This window comes from Emys orbicularis, chromosome 22 (genome assembly GCF_028017835.1).
Source record: "Emys orbicularis isolate rEmyOrb1 chromosome 22, rEmyOrb1.hap1, whole genome shotgun sequence".
Taxonomy (NCBI): domain Eukaryota; kingdom Metazoa; phylum Chordata; order Testudines; family Emydidae; genus Emys; species Emys orbicularis.
In genome coordinates, this window is record NC_088704.1 from 4849979 (window position 1) to 4865197 (window position 15219).

The 15219-nt window shown below is 63.3% G+C and overlaps 2 protein-coding genes across 2 annotated transcripts; both read left to right on the forward strand.

The window, feature by feature from the left end:
• The first annotated feature begins 2275 nt into the window (after positions 1-2275).
• C1QA (complement C1q A chain) lies at positions 2276-3898 on the forward strand. Its single transcript, XM_065421124.1, has 2 exons — positions 2276-2438; positions 3330-3898. The coding sequence occupies exons 1-2, from the start codon at positions 2276-2278 to the stop codon at positions 3896-3898; spliced, it is 732 nt and encodes a 243-aa protein (XP_065277196.1).
• A 4284-nt stretch (positions 3899-8182) lies between these two features.
• Positions 8183-9384, forward strand: C1QC (complement C1q C chain). The gene is made up of 2 exons (XM_065421419.1): positions 8183-8366; positions 8828-9384. Exons 1-2 carry the CDS (start codon positions 8183-8185, stop codon positions 9382-9384), a joined length of 741 nt encoding a protein of 246 aa, XP_065277491.1.
• Positions 9385-15219: the final 5835 nt, after the last annotated feature.

The following is a 15219-nucleotide window of genomic DNA, read 5'->3' on the forward strand; positions in this document are numbered from 1 at the left end:
CCCCCCATACCCTTCGCCTCATTCTCCCTCTCGGGGAAGGTCAGAGACCAAACGAAGCTGCCTGCTCACAGAGCCTCGGCCAGCCCCCGGGAGAGGTAAGTGACTTTTCTCTGCGCTGCCGGGGTGCGCTTCTCCCATGCGGGCTGCACTCTGGTTCCCCAGCGGCAGGTCTCTGCGTTCGGGATCCCGCAGCCTTTCTTCCTCAGCCCCTTCCCGGCACGTTGGGACTAGCTCTCTGCCCCCCTCGCTCTTCGCCTGTCCTGGGCCGAGGAGCTCCCGGCCCCACCCCAGCTGCATGGCTGTGGGGAGCGGGGAAGCGGGGAGCCCCTCAGGCCCTGCTCTCCCTCTGAGAAGGCCAGTGCGCAGGGGGCCCCAGCCAAGCTGTACAGGGGGATGTTTGCATCCCATCCTCTCTCCCTGCCATGCAGCCGGTCTGCAGTGGAAATGACAGCCGCATCTCTGCCCACAATCGCTCTTCTTGCCTTGCTGCTCCTGGCATCTCTGAGCCCTGCCCAGCTGCAGTCAGGTCTCATCGGGTCATTCCCTGCCCAAGGGGCTAGCCTCTCTGGGCCCATCTTCCCTGACATTCACAGCACTTCCCGGCTTGGGGTCACCTGTGAGCGGGCTCTTCTCCCAGCCCTGCAGATGGGGGGTCCCCTGCAGCGCAGGTCAGGGTCTCAGCCCCCAGCTAGGGACTGGGAGCGGAGTTTGGGCTTTGTATGGTGTATCTGCATCAGACCTAGCCCACTCCTGACTCTGGTCATACCCCCATGCTGACCATGGCCGGGATGTAACCAGTTCTGAACCTGGGTGCTGGCTCTGACCCAGGTTTGATTCTGGCTGGCTGGGTCATCTCTGCCCCGGTGCTGACTCTGGGGTGAAGACTGGTGAGCGGTGACATTGGGAGTGACGTATGAACAGTGGAGAGAGGAAAAGAATCAGAGTCTGACTGTTTAAAAGACTGGGGGGGAGCCTGGCCCCATGGCAAGCTACGGGGGTTTGGTCACTGACACCAAAAAGGCCAGAATCTCACCCTGTCTATTAAACCCCAATGCACCCGTTGGAGAAAGGACATCTTTGTTAAAGGGCCATTCCTACCCCCTCCAGTTCGGTTGTGCGCACTCTCAGCATGCACTTGGAGCCCCCCAGAACCACAATACCAGGGGCAGCAGACTTCACAGGCCTCCTGTTTCTAAGGTACAAGTGAGCAGTGACCCCCACCCTTTAATCGGTTATCTCCCCCTCCCCCCCCCCCCCCATGCTTCTAGAACTGCCCCTCGAATCACCGGCCCCTTGGAGGGAGAGAAGGGGACTGAGTTGGTTTTTGACACTTGGCTCATGTTCTGCTGCTCTGTGCATAGCTGTGATGGTCTCTTTCCAGGTCCCTGTCCGCTGGTAGCCAGCCCCCGCCCTGTGCACGGCAGCCCCCGGAGGTAAGGACAGCCCGCTGCTTTGCCGCTTTCTGCTTCTGCTCCCCGTCTCCTTCCCCAGCAGCTCCAACACCACCACCACCACCACCCCCCCACACACACAGACATAGCGACACCATAACCGATGTGGTTAGCGAAGGAGAGTGTCCATCTCCGCAGTGGTTTTGGAGACAAATTCAAAACTGAAATATCAGGGACATTTTCCAAACGGGCCCATTGCAAACCCTGGGCAATGAAAACAGTGACAACAGGCTCCACAGGCTGGAGGGGTTTGTGCAGCTAGTATTTCACCCAGCTCTAGTGTACGGTGTGTGTGTGTGTGTGTGTGTGTGTGTGTGTGTGACTGAGGGGGCACTCCCACCCAATCAGAGTGAGTGTGTGTGTGTGTGTGTGTGTGAGAGAGAGAGAGAGAGAGAGAGAGAGAGAGAGTGACTGAGGGGGCACTCCCACCCAATCAGAGTGTGTGTGTGTGTGTGTGTGTGTGTGTGTGTGTGTGTGTGTGTGTGTGTGTGTGACTGAGGGGGCACTCCCACCCAATCAGAGTGAGTGAGTGTGTGTGTGTGTGTGTGTGTGTGTGTAGGAGAGAGTGACTGAGGGGGTACTCCCACCCAATCAGTGTGTGTGTGTGTGTGAGTGTGAGGCTGAGGGGCACGCTCCCCATCCGCGGCTGTGTGTAGTTGGGTTGGGGAATCTCCTCCGTCCAGGCAGGGGTCTGTAGGGAAGTGGCTGTTGTCCCTGGCTGGAATTGTGCCCTTTGTGGGGGGTGACTCCCGCAGCGGGGAGCAATTGTGGGACTGTCCCAGGCACGGCTCACGCTGTGGGGCCCATGTGCTTGCAGAGGTAGAATGGCTGGCAGATTCTGGCTGGCAGCCAGCACCCTGGCCATGATCCTGGGCATGGCAGTAACTCAGGAGAACGTGTGCCAAGCACCGCCCGGCAAAGACGGCTACCCTGGAATACCGGGCCTCAGCGGGAGGCCAGGGCAGAAAGGCGACACAGGCGAGCCAGGTAAGGTGGGAGAGGGAAGCTGTAGCTCCCAGGGCTGAGAACACAGGGAGGGCTGGATTGTGCTGGGTATCGTCTCTACGGCACCAGTTCCAACCCAGCCTTGGCTGGCTCAGTGGAAGGGATGGAGCCAGGTGCTGGTCCAGGCTGGCTCGGGGGAGGGGAGGGAGCTGGGCGCTGGCCCAGCGGAGGGGAGGGAGTCAGGCGCTGGCCCAGGTGGCTCGGCGGAGGGGAGGGAGCCGGGCGCTGGCCCAGGCCGGCTCGGCGGAGGGGAGGGAGCTGGGGGCGCTGACCCAGGCCGGCTCGGCAGAGGGGAGGGAGTCGGGCGCTGGCCCCGGCTGGCTCGGCAGAGGGGAGGGAGTCGGGCGCTGGCCCAGGTGGCTCGGGGGAGGGGAGGGATCTGGGCGCTGACCCAGGTGGCTCGGGGGAGGGGAGGGAGCCGGGCGCTGTCCCAGGCCAGCTCGGGGGAGGGGAGGGAGCCGGGCGCTGTCCCAGGCCAGCTCGGCGGAGGGGAGGGAGCCGGGCGCTGTCCCAGGCCGGCTCGGCGGAGGGGAGGGAGCCGGGCGCTGACCCAGGCCGGCTCGGCGGAGGGGAGGGAGCCGGGCGCTGTCCCAGGCTGGCTCGGCGGAGGGGAGGGAGCCGGGCGCTGACCCAGGCTGGCTCGGCGGAGGGGAGGGAGCCGGGCGCTGACCCAGGCCGGCTCGGCGGAGGGGAGGGAGCCGGGCGCTGTCCCAGGCCGGCTCGGCGGAGGGGAGGGAGCCGGGCGCTGACCCAGGCTGGCTTGGCGGAGGGGAGGGAGTCGGGCGCTGGCCCAGTGCAAGGGATGGAGACAGGCTCTGGCCAACAACGCTTGGGCCCAGGTTCCGTCAACCGCGGCCTGTTCCTGTCTTCCAGGGTTACCGGGAAGAAGGTCGGGGATCCGGGGACCCAAAGGGGATGAAGGGGAACCTGGACCTCCTGGCATGCCTGGGAACCAGGGCTACAGGGGGCCAAATGGTCCCCCCGGGCTCCCAGGGCAGCCGGGACAGAAGGGAGCCAAAGGCCAGGCTGGCAATATCAAGGATCAGCACCGGCCCGCCTTCTCGGCCTCCAGGAAGAACCCCCCCGCCAGAGGGAACGTTGTGGTCTTTAACAACCTCATCACCAACCAGGACAGCGGCTACAACGCCGAGACGGGCCGGTTCACCTGCCAGGTGCCCGGCGTCTACTACTTCGTCTTCCAGGTGATCTCCAGCGGGAACCTCTGCCTCAGCCTCGTCCGCAACGAGACAAAGGAGTTGGGCGTCTGCGACAGCAACAGCCGCGGCATCCTGCAGGTGAACTCGGGGAGCGGCGTGCTCCAGCTGGCCACATACGACCAGGTCTGGCTCGAGAGCGACCCCCGCCAAGGCAACAGGGTGTACGACGGCACCGAGGCCGACAGCGTCTTCAGTGGCTTCCTGCTCTTCCCTGAGACTCAGTGACACCCCTCAGCCAGCTACAGCAAGGCGGCCCCTGCCTCTCCGAGCCCCCACCGCTTCGCCCGCTGGCCTGCGAGAGCCCTGACGGGGGTGCACGCGGGTCCTGGGGGGCCACAGGCCAGCCAGTGTGTGCAGACCCAGCCTTTCCTCACCCAACCGCTCGGGAGAGCGCTGCGGCTGCACACGCCCGCCTCCGTGCCACTGAGGCTGGGTGCCCGGTGTGCCAGGCAGGGGTGGGAGCCTGCTGCTGAGCTTCCCAGGGCCTGTATAAAGATAATTTGTGTCCAGTTCCCCGAGTGTAGGGGATATAGCCCCTGGCCAGGCGTCACGGCCCAGATCCTGCTCCCACAGGGCTCCCCTTGGCTTTGATGGGACCAGGATGGGGCCCTAAGTGCCTGCCCCGGGTAGCCTGTGCCATCGCAGGCTGGTTCTGGGCATTGTGGGACGAGCGCACTCCCAGCCCGCCAAACAGACCGGGAATCCCCACCTGTCCCCTGGGCTGGCGGGGGCCTGGCCCCACTCATGGGATGGCATCTGGACTTCCCGGGTCACTCGCAGCAGGGGCCTACCTCCCAGCACCCAGTGTGGGGCTCCTCAGACGAGGGGGGGGCTCCTTCCTCTGGCCCCATGGCCATGACGCCGCAGCCCAGGCCTTAGATGAGATCTGTCCGCAAAAGGCCAAAGCCTCCCACAATGACCCTGCCCTGCTGACACCCCTCTGCCCTGGGCCTGCGTCCCTGTAACGTGCCCTTTGCTAGCGTACGGCCTTGAGAGAGCTGCCCTGGGGACCAGGATGTGGCGTGTGGCGCCGAGGGGGCAGTGTCTGGGGGTATGGGGGGTAGATAGGCTGTGCCTGGCCTGGAACCCCAGCTCACGCCCTGGGAAGCATCATCTCGCCTTCCAGTCAGGTCCATTCCATCGTCAACAGCCCGCACGCTGCCTAAAGAACCATAGTGCCCACTCCAGGCAGGGTCCCCCACCTTCCCGGCCAGGCACTGCCATTCGGCACGGACCGTGTCCCCCAGGCCGAGGAGAGCGGTCACACTCTGTGCTCTGTCCAAGCAGCAGTCGCAGACAGTGCCCCGGTCCCAGGGGCTCAGATCTTCCTGCCACGCTGGTTCTCGTCTCCCTGCCGAAGGAAATCAGTTGTCACCACTGTCATTCCCCCGCTGTGGCCCCTTTATTCCGATAGGAAATCGCTGTCGGTTGTGGCTCGCGCTGTACTAACCATTGCAAATCCGGAGCTGGCTGCAGGCCACCCCTGGCTTTCACCCCCTTCCAATCAGCACAGACAAATAAACCCTTTCTTTCCCTCGCTCATTCCCATGGTTTTCTTTCTCGTTCACATCTTCCTGCAAACGGTCAGTGTCCGGGCCCCCTCGGAGCCAGGAACAGCACAGGCCCAGAGCACAACAGGCTGGCGTCTCCCAGGAAAGACCCCCGCAGGATTTGAACTCCCCAGCCTTTGCAGAGGCTGCCTTTGGCTCCAGCTCCCCCATCCCAGTGCTGTCCAGCGAGTTCAGGCTCCAAGCCATGGGGAGGCTGAGGGAGCCAACGAGGCCGGAGTGTTTCCGATCTGTCAGTACTGAGAGCGATGCCTGGGCGGGCAGCTTTCCACCCTGCACCCGGGGACAGGGACTCGCCTGGCTGACCCAGATACGCTGCAGCTACATAGCAGGTGCAGCACGGGCAGCAGCCGCACGCCTCAGTCTGTCCTGAGCGGGAGGGACCCCCCAGAGCCAGTGGGCGTCCAGATTCCGTGACCCACTCGGCCCTTGGCGTCTGGGCGTGACAAGGAGCGATGGGGCCGGGAGAAGAGTCTCTGGGAGAGTGACACTTTTTTCTTCCTAAATCGGAATGAGGCCAGCAGCCCATTGGTTTGCCCAGCACCCAGGGCCCTGATCCTAGTGCACGTGAGAAATGGGTTCACCCGGCTCGGGCTGCAGGCTCAATCCCAGGACTCCTGCACAGTGGGCTGCCCTGTGGCGCTCCCGGGCCCTGGATTGCGGGTGGGAAGGAGGGCTCTGCCATCACGGGAAAAGGGGGAGGGGAGCCAGGCGTAATGCTGCAGGGAGCATGGGCGCTGCCCTCTGGTAGGGCCCCGGGGCATTACCCTCCCCCCACACACAGCAAGCAAAGCAGGCAAGGGCAGAGGGCATGTGCCCCTCGCAGAGGGCAGAGCTGGTACTTCAGGGAGCACGCACTGGACACTCCTGGGGGTCAGCTTGGATTCCTCCTGGGGGCTGCCTCTGCCCTTAGCACCCTGCCCACAGTGACAGAGGAAGGGAGAGGGGAAAGAGCACTGCTCACGCACACCGGGGGGCGCTGTGCTCTCCTCACGGGAACGTGCGCCTCGTCCAGGGGCCTGCGCTCCTGGAACACGATGGACAGACGGACGGACGGACGGCTCGACCAGCTCAGCCTTGAAAAAGACTTCTGTTGATGCAGCTAGTGAGCTAACACCTGGGCCCTGGGGCACTGCCCAGAGGGGTGATACCCGGGTATGGGCCATGGCGCCAGGACCCCTCCCTGGGGGCTGATTCCCGGGTATGTGCCACAGTGCCAGGACCCCTTCCTGGGGGCTGGTTCCCGGATTCCCGGTGTGTGCCACGAGCCCTTCACTGATCCAAAAACATTCTTCAGTAAAAGGAAGCAGGAGTGATGTGGGTATTGGCTGCGACCCCCCACCAATTCAATCATTTACGCTGGCACCCAGGGGGCTGAGGGGAGGGCCGGGCTGGCCAGGGTGCCCGGTGCGAGGCTGGGAATGGGCCGTGACATGTGCCAGGAGATGGGGATGACACAGACTCAGCACTAACCCTCATCCCCCCCACTGATGGGCAAGTGTCGGAGGTCACAGGATTCTGAGCAGGTGCCCCGGGCACTGGGATGACATCGTGCCACTGTGGGGGAACCCCCAGCATGGCCCTCTGCGGTCCGACACTTCAGTCGCGGGGGGAGGGGAAGAAAGCGAGAAGGTGAGCGGAGGGGCAGTGCCCTGAGGGAGGTGTGCATCTGCCTCTGGATCAGCCGTGAGCACTGCGCACGGCCCCTGGTCCTGCTGCTGGGCCTGGCACCCCTCGGTCTGGTCCTTCCTGCCCTGCCCCCTTGGCGGCCAGGCCCGTGGCGAGGTGGGGAGTGCTGGCGCGGCGTTTAGCGCTGCCCGGCACTGCGGAAAACGCTTGCTCAGAAGAAATGTCCAGGACAGGGATGTGAAACTTGGCCAGGGTCCCGGCAAGGGGGTTGGTCTTTCCAAGAGGCCTGTCCTGGCCTCCTTCAGCCACCAACTTCCTCCTGGCTGGTGTCGCAGCCAGAGCTCTGACAAGCCAGCCAGCAGCCCCACTGCAGCAGAGCCCTCCGGAGAGCACGGGAGCCAGCGCCCGGCCCCAGAGAGGTAAGGGGCTGGTGGGGGGCAGTCGCAGAACATTGGCGAAGCGGCTAGGCCCATGTCACTGTCCTGTGGGCCCTGTGGCCATAGGAGCGGACGTGTGGCTGTGGAAGGGCTGGCTGGTGGGCTCACAGCAGGGATACCCCAGTAGCCTGCTCCTGGCCACTGGTAGGTCACTCCGCGTAAGGGTTTTCACTAACTCTCTGCTGGACTTCTGGGTCTAAGAGGCCCTGCTAGGCTGGAGGGCAGAGCCATGGGCCAGCAGGTGCACTGGTGTGGGGCAGCCACGGTGGGCAGTGCAGGGACAGATTGCGGAAAGGCAGAGCTGCCCCCCGAGCAGCGCAGCGCCAGGGATCCTGGGAATAGGACAATGCCCTGGGAGCCGGGCTGTCCCTGTGCCAGCGCCAGGAAACCCCAGAATGGACCTTCCTCCGGCAACCCAGCTGTGCTGTGGGCCGCAGCCAGCACCAGTGACAGGCAAACCAGGGCCAGGCAGCTCTGTCTATGCACCAACAGCAGGGCCATTCCTGACCTATGCTCAGAGCAGGGAGCGGGAAGGGCTGCCGGAAAGGAGAGAGGCTGCCCACGAGGGTGGGGAGGGAGACGCTGCCCTGGCTCTCTGGATGGGCTCTGGGCTCAGGCTGGCGAAGCCTGTCAGGCAGCGTTCCGGATCCATGCAGGCTGCCGAGGGGACAGGCTGTGCCCAGGAGGCGGGAGCGGGTGGGCATGGCGAGCCGAGGGAGGGTGGCTCTTGGTAAGAGCGAGGGTCAGAGTAACCCGCGGTCTGTCACTGGGTGGAGATGCTGCTGTTTGGCCTGGCAGCAAGGGGCCTCCGCTGTGCCCACGGCGACCGGGCAGGACCCCTCAACACTCTCAGCATTTCCACTCGTGGTAGGACAATGATGGTCAAGAACGTCTGGGAACCAGTGGGCCTGGGCCTAGCCCTTCTCCTCCTGGCGCTGGAGACCTCCGTGACAGGCAGTGCTTCCCACAGCTGCTATGGGACCCCTGGGCTGCCTGGCACACCTGGCATGCCTGGCAAGGATGGCAGAGATGGGATGAAAGGAGTCAAAGGCGAACCAGGTAGGTGCCCTCTAATAGAAGCTTGTCAAGAGAGGGGGCATTGGAGAGGTGTCACCGGAGGGCTCCCCGAGGCCCATAGTGCCCGGAAGATAGAGGATTAGTGCCGGCTGTGTCCTGGGGCGGACAGGTGGGAAAGCACAGAGGGAGAGGAGAGGACACGGCCCCACGGCCTGATCCCAACACAGGGAATCAGCTGCCCTTCTCCGGCGCCTTTCCTGCAGGAGTGCAGACACTGGCACAATTGCCGGCTCAGCAGCAGAGCCCTGGGGGCTGGCTCAGGGATACCAACCCTTTGCAGATATGGAGTGGGGGAGAGAGGACTTGTCCACACAGCCAGGCTAGGCTGGGGTCACGGCCGCTCAGCCACCAAGGCAGGGGGGCAGGGAGGGGCTGCCAGCTGTCCCTTCCCAATGCACTGAGCCCTGGATCCACCCTGACGGACACTCCCTGGAACCCCACAGGCATTCCGGCCATTCCTGGAACCCGAGGGCCCAAGGGGGAGGAAGGAGACCCCGGCAGCCCCGGCCTGCCAGGAAAAACTGGTCCCATGGGTCCCCCTGGCACCCGGGGAGAGCCGGGCGAGCAAGGCCAGCCTGGAGGGCCCGGCATGCCCGGCAATTACAAGCAGAAGCACCAGTCAGCCTTCTCAGTAGCGAGGCGGACCGGGCAGTACCCGGACAAGAACGCCCCTGTGGTGTTCAACCACGCCATCACCAACCTCAACCAGGACTACAACATCACCTCGGGCAAGTTCACGTGCCGCGTGTCCGGCCTCTACTACTTCATCTTCCACACCTCCCAGACTGCCAACCTCTGCGTCAACATGTACAAGAACCGGCAGAAGGTGGCCAGCTTCTGCGACCACATGTCCAACAGCAAGCAGGTCAGCTCCGGGGGCGTCCTGCTGCGCATGGACGCCAGGGACCAGCTCTGGCTGGCAGTCAACGATTACAACGGCATGGTGGGCATCGCTGGCTCCGACAGCGTCTTTTCCGGCTTCCTGCTCTTCCCAGACTAGGCAGGCCAGGCCAGCTCTGGCACGCGCCAGCTGATCCCAGCCTCTCTCTGCCCTCTAACATGCACGCTGGCTCTCTCCCTGCATCGCAGCGCCTCACAGCGGGGCACAAGGGAATGGTACACCCGGGGAGCTCTGCACAGGGCCTCTGCTTGCATCAGCTTGGCTAGGGCTGGGGCAGGGCCTGTTGGCTGCAGTCCTGTCCCTGTCGGGCCCCCGTAGCCACCCAGACTCCAACCAAAAATTAACCGGGGCTGAGCGGTTTTTCACATGTGTTTTTGAGACAGAGTCACCAAGTGTAAGGGAGGGGGTTGTCTGGCTGCATCCCTGCCTGGCGAGAACCACGGTGGCCCCACTGTCCCCGCTCTCCCCAGCCACTCTGCGCTCTCTGCACAGTACAGGGTCTAGCTGCTGCATGCACTAACCCCCGCTGCTTCACGCTGCTCACACCCAGAGGGCCAAAGCCAGCCCTGGGTCTCCCCACTGCCCCCAGCGAGTCGCGCCAGGGACGGGCTCATCCCAGAAAATCTGGAAAGGGAACTTGGCCATGAGCTTCTGTCGAAAACATCAATAAATCCCCACTCTGTGGCACGGGGCCTGATGTCTCATGTTCTACCCACACCGCGCAGCGTATCAGAAACCTCTGTGTGTGTGTGCACGTGTGAGTGTGTGTGCGTGTGTGTGTGCATGCATGTGGATGTGTGCACCTGTGTGTGTGCGAGTGTTTGTGCACCTGTGTGTGTGCGCGTGTGTGTGTACATGCGTGCAGATGTGGATGTGCGCGTGTGTGTGGATGTGGATGTGTGTGTGTGTGTGCGTGCGTGTGGATGTGTGTGCGTGTGTGTGGATGTGGATGTGTGTGCATGCGTGTGGATGTGTGTGTGTGCGTGTGTGCATGCATGCACCTGTGGATGTGGATGTGCACGTGTGTGTGCATGCGTGTGGATGTGGATGTGTGTGTGCGTGCGTGTGGGTGAGCGTGCATGTGGATGTGGATGTGTGTGTGTGCATGTGAGGTATTTCTATAGCACTGGTTACAGGAGCCAGGCAACGAACGCCACAAATGCCCAGCCAGGCCTCCATTGCCCGGGCGGGGTGCGCACCCCGTGGTGGGCGGCTGGGCGCAGGTGGGGAAGGGGATTTTGTTTCAGAGCAGGGCTGTGCTGAGCTCCCTCTGCCCCATGGAGTGAAGCGGGGGAGGAGGGGGCCTGTTTCCCATCCCTACCCACAGGCCCAGGCTCCATCTCCCTCTCTGGGGTCTCAGCCCTCCCAGGCAATGGGCTGGTTCAGCCCCTTCTCTAGATGGCCTCTGGGTACCAGTCTGGCTCTGACTGCAAGTTAAGCTGCCCTTCCCGTGGGGCCCTGGGGAACAGTGCCTGCCCCCTCTCCCGACCCTGGACGGATTCTCCCTCTGCTGGCACAAGGGTGCAGGTGAGTCACAGCCGTAGGGCCAAATGCATCCCGAATTGGCCTTGCCCCAGCCCAGCTCCCTGGCAAACACACACCATGCCAGTATGCCCCTGGCCTTGGCACCTGGCACACCCTGGCCCCGGCACCCAGGCGCTCCAAGGGCACAGCACACAGCCGGGCCTCATCCACACGGAAATGGCCTGGGAACTCCAGTGTCCCATTCCTCCCTCCCGGCCTTGTGGGTTGGCCCCACATCGATGTCCCAGGTCTTGGTGCCTCACCTCAAGGCTTCCGAGACTTCATGGGCGAAGCTGCTGGGCCCCCCAGCACTGCGCCGAGCCATCGTCATAAAGTGTAACTGTCCTGTTCCCGCCACGGACACAGGGATTGTCAGACGAGATTAGGATCCTTGGAGCCTCTCTGAGGCCAGCTCAGAGGCACTGAATGTCAGAAGGAGCTGGGGGATGCCATGGAGTCTAGGAGTGGGTCTGTAAAGCTCCAAAGCTTCCCTTTGACGCACAGACACAAGGGGCTAATCCTTGCGCGTCTCCTGCAAGGCAGACACCCCCCCCCCTCAGCCCCAGGAGTGGTGCCCAGCGCCTGGCAGGATAGTGCCGTGTGTGAGCCAAACTGCACCAACTGCACCTGCCCCAAGCCCTCCCTTGGATTCAGGGAAGAGTCACCCCCAGTGACTGTTCTGCTCTGGCCTCTGAGCCAAGCAGCTGGGGGAGGGACACGGAGTCAGACCCAAGACAGGAGCCAGCGTGCAGGCAGAGACGTCCCCGTCCTGGGCCAGGCCAGGCCAAGCCTGGCAGCTCCCGTAGCCCTGAGCTGCCTGGGAGACAGTGCTGGTGACACAGCAGGAGCCCCCGAACCAGAAGCCGGCAGGAAATACGCCACTCCAAAGCCTTGGCTGCGCCCTGTGCCCTCAGCCACTGACAAAGACCCTGCAATGCCAGCCTGGCTCTCCAGGGAGCCTGCCCCTCGGGGGGTAGCTCGATCTAATCCCGGGTTTCCCTGGAGGAGCCGAGGAACCCCAGGTCCCAGGATGCCTGTTTGGTTACTAGCACTTGCAGAAGCACAGGCCCGCGTCCACCTGGCTGTTTCAGAGACACGTCAGGCCAAAGTCCGGGGACCAGGGAACTGGCTCAGACCAGCAGAACCAGTCAGACGGGGGCAGTTTGTCCTGCTGCTCAGCCAGCCCCCGTGCAAAGCTGCACCACCCCGGCGCAGTCTGTCTCCTGGCGATCGTCCCCGCTGCCCCCCGAGGCCACGCCAGGGCCCAGGACAGCACCGCTAGACTCTGGAGCGTGCTAGAGCAAGTGCCTGGGAGTCTGGAGACCTCCACTGAGCCCTTGAGCTAGTCACTGCACATCTCTGGGGGGGTGCCGGGCTCCCCATGTGTCCCGTGCAGATACTGCAGAGCTAGCTGCAGCTCAGCCGGGCGGCTGGACCCTGAGGTCACTCAGGGTCTGTCTGCACTGCAGTTAATACCTGCCCTGGCCCGTGCCAGCTGACGGGCTCGCGGGGCTCTGGCTAAGGGGCTGTTTAATTGTGATGAAGACGTTTGGGGAACCCCCCCCCCCATCTCACAGGGTCCTAGAGCCCACGCTGCAGCCCGAGCCCGAATGTTTAAACTGCAATTAACAGCCCCTTGCCCCAAGCCCTGTGAGCGTCTCATTGCAGTGTAGACACACCCTCAGAGGCCTAAGCCAGCCAGTGCCCATCTTTCAGCAGTCTCTCTAGTTACAATTACAGCCCAGCTCTTCTTAGTTCTCTTGCTGGAGGAGGCAAAAAACTCCCCCAGGTTCCAACACAGGGCTCCAGTGCTGTTGAATACCACGAGCTGATTGTCCGAGTGGCTGGTACCTGCCCCCATGCAAGAGGCTGGCTCAGGAATTCCTGGGCAGGGTTGAGTTCACAGAAGAACAGACACCACCTGAGCATTCCCTGCAGCAGCCGCAATAGGACCTCCCCAGGGATCTGCATGTGCCACTCGCTAGTTCAAAGCACTTACAAATTCTGCCAGTGAATCAAGCCAAATATCTGCAGAGCAGGGACTTTCCAAGGAGCCCCTTCAGCTCAAAATCCTCTTGACCGAGAGCTCCCCCTGGGACAGCGGAGCCTGCCCCACACCCCTGGCCCTGCGTGACACTGAGTGCCAGAACAGTCACAGAAGATTAGGGTTGGAAGGGACCTTAGGAGATCATCTAGTCCAGCCCCCTGCTCAAAGCAGGACCAATCCCCAGACAGATTTTTGCCCCCGATCCCTAAGTGGCCCCCTCAAGGATTGAACTCACAACCCTGGGTTTAGCAGGCCAATGCTCAAACCACTGAGCTATCCCTCCCCACTATGTGGACAGCCCAGGCCAAATCCCAGCCTGGTGTAAGCAGGAGTGGCCTCAGGAGGCTGGGGAGTGCATGTGCCTGGAGCAGGGCTGAGTGTGGCCAACGAGGCAGAGACTCGGCAGGGAGCAAGGGCAGGTGGAATCAGTTTTAAGAAATGTGCCTGGTGCTACCAAGATCCAGGCCTGCTCTGGCTGGGGTTCTCTGGGATAGTCCGTGCAGCGTGCAACTGGAGGAGGCGTGACTATTGCACTGACTCCAGGCATGGACAGGGCCCCACGAGCCCTCCGGCTCGCCTGTCATGCACGGGCGATCTTAGAGAGCCGAATCCTAACAGAAAGGAGCAGCCGGATGCGGTGGCTAGAGTCCCAAGGGACAGGGAATCCAGGTTCCTTTCCTCCCTACTGCACAGTCTCACTGGAACATGGCAGCCCCTCGATGGTCTGTGACCCCCAGCCCCGCCGGGCTCCTGTTCCATTAGCCGCATGCCCAGAGGCTGGGAAACGCGGGAGGGAGGGAGGGTGGGTTTTAGCGATGGGCATGAGGCTTTGCCAGGCGGTGAGTGTCTCTGTGCTGGGTGCCCAGCCCGCTGAGCAAGGAAGGCGCTCTGGCCAGGGGACAGCATCCAGCAGAGTCAGGGGCCAGACGCAGAGGTGATGGGCGTGGCTAGGGTTACCATCCGTCCGGTTTCCCCGGACACGTCCGGCTTTTTTAGCTTTAAATGGCCGTCCGGGGGGAATTTCTAATAAGGTAGAAATGTCCGGGATTTCCCCCTTCCCCTCATGCAGAGTGCGGCACAGCTGATTGGACGGCTGGGCCTGATTGAAAGCCGCTCGCAGCCACTGGGGCCTCTAGCAACCAGAGTCCCTCCCCCTCCTCCCCCGCAGAGCAGCGCCTTATTTGTTTGGCTGCACGTGGAGCTCGCAGCTCTCCCTCGGCCTGGGGCAGGCAAGGGACAGGGAACGGGGGGTTAGATTGGTCGGTGGTTCTGGGGGGGGCTATCAGGAGAAGGGGGTGTAGAGAGCGGTTGGGGCAGACAGGGAACGGGGGGGTTAGATTGGTCAGTGGTTCTGGGGGGGCTGTCAGGAGAAGGGGGTGTAGAGAGCGGTTGGGGCAGGCAAGGGACAGGGAACGGGGGGGTTAGATTGGTCGGGGGTTCTGGGGGGGCTGTCAGGAGAAGGGGGTGTAGAGAGCGGTTGGGGCAAGCAGGGGACAGGGAATGGGGGGGTTAGATTGGTCGGGGGTTCTGGGGGGGCTGTCAGGAGAAGGGGGTGTAGAGAGCGGTTGGGGCAGGCAGGGAATGTGGGGGTTAGATTGGTCGGGGGTTCTGGGGGGGGCTGTCGGGAGAAGGGGGTGTAGAGAGCAGTCGGGGCAAGCAGGGGACGGGGACAGGGAACGGGGGGGTTAGATTGGTCGGGGTTTCTGGGGGGGCTGTCGGGAGAAGGGGGTGTAGAGAGCGGTTGGGGCAGGCAGGGGACAGGGAACGGGGGGGTTAGATTGGTTGGGGTTTCTGGGGGGGCTGTCGGGAGAAGGGGGTATAGAGAGCGGTTGGGGCAGGCAGGGAACGGGGGGGTTAGATTGGTCGGGGGTTCTGGGGGGGGCTGTCGGGAGAAGGGGGTGTAGAGAGCGGTTGGGGCAGGCAGGGAACGGGGGGGTTAGATTGGTCGGGGGTTCTGGGGGGGCTGTCGGGAGAAGGGGGTGTAGAGCGGTTGGGGCAGGCAGGGGACAAGGAACGGGGGGGTTAGATTGGTCGGGGGTTCTGGGGGGGGCTGTCGGGAGAAGGGGGTGTTGAGAGCAGTTGGGGCAGGCAAGGGACAGGAAACGGGGGGGTTAGATTGGTCAGGGGTTCTGGGGGGGCTGTCGGGAGAAGGGGGTGTAGAGAGCGGTTGGGGCAGGCAGGGGGCAGGGGACAGGGAACGGTGGGGTTAGATTGGTCGGGGTTCTGGGGGGGCTGTCAGGAGAAGGGGGTGTAGAGAGCGGTTGGGGCAGTCAGGGGACAGGGAGCAGGGAGACTTAGATAGGGGGTGGGGTCCTGGGGGCAGTTAGGGTGGGGGGGGGACAGGTAGGGGGATTCTGAGGGGG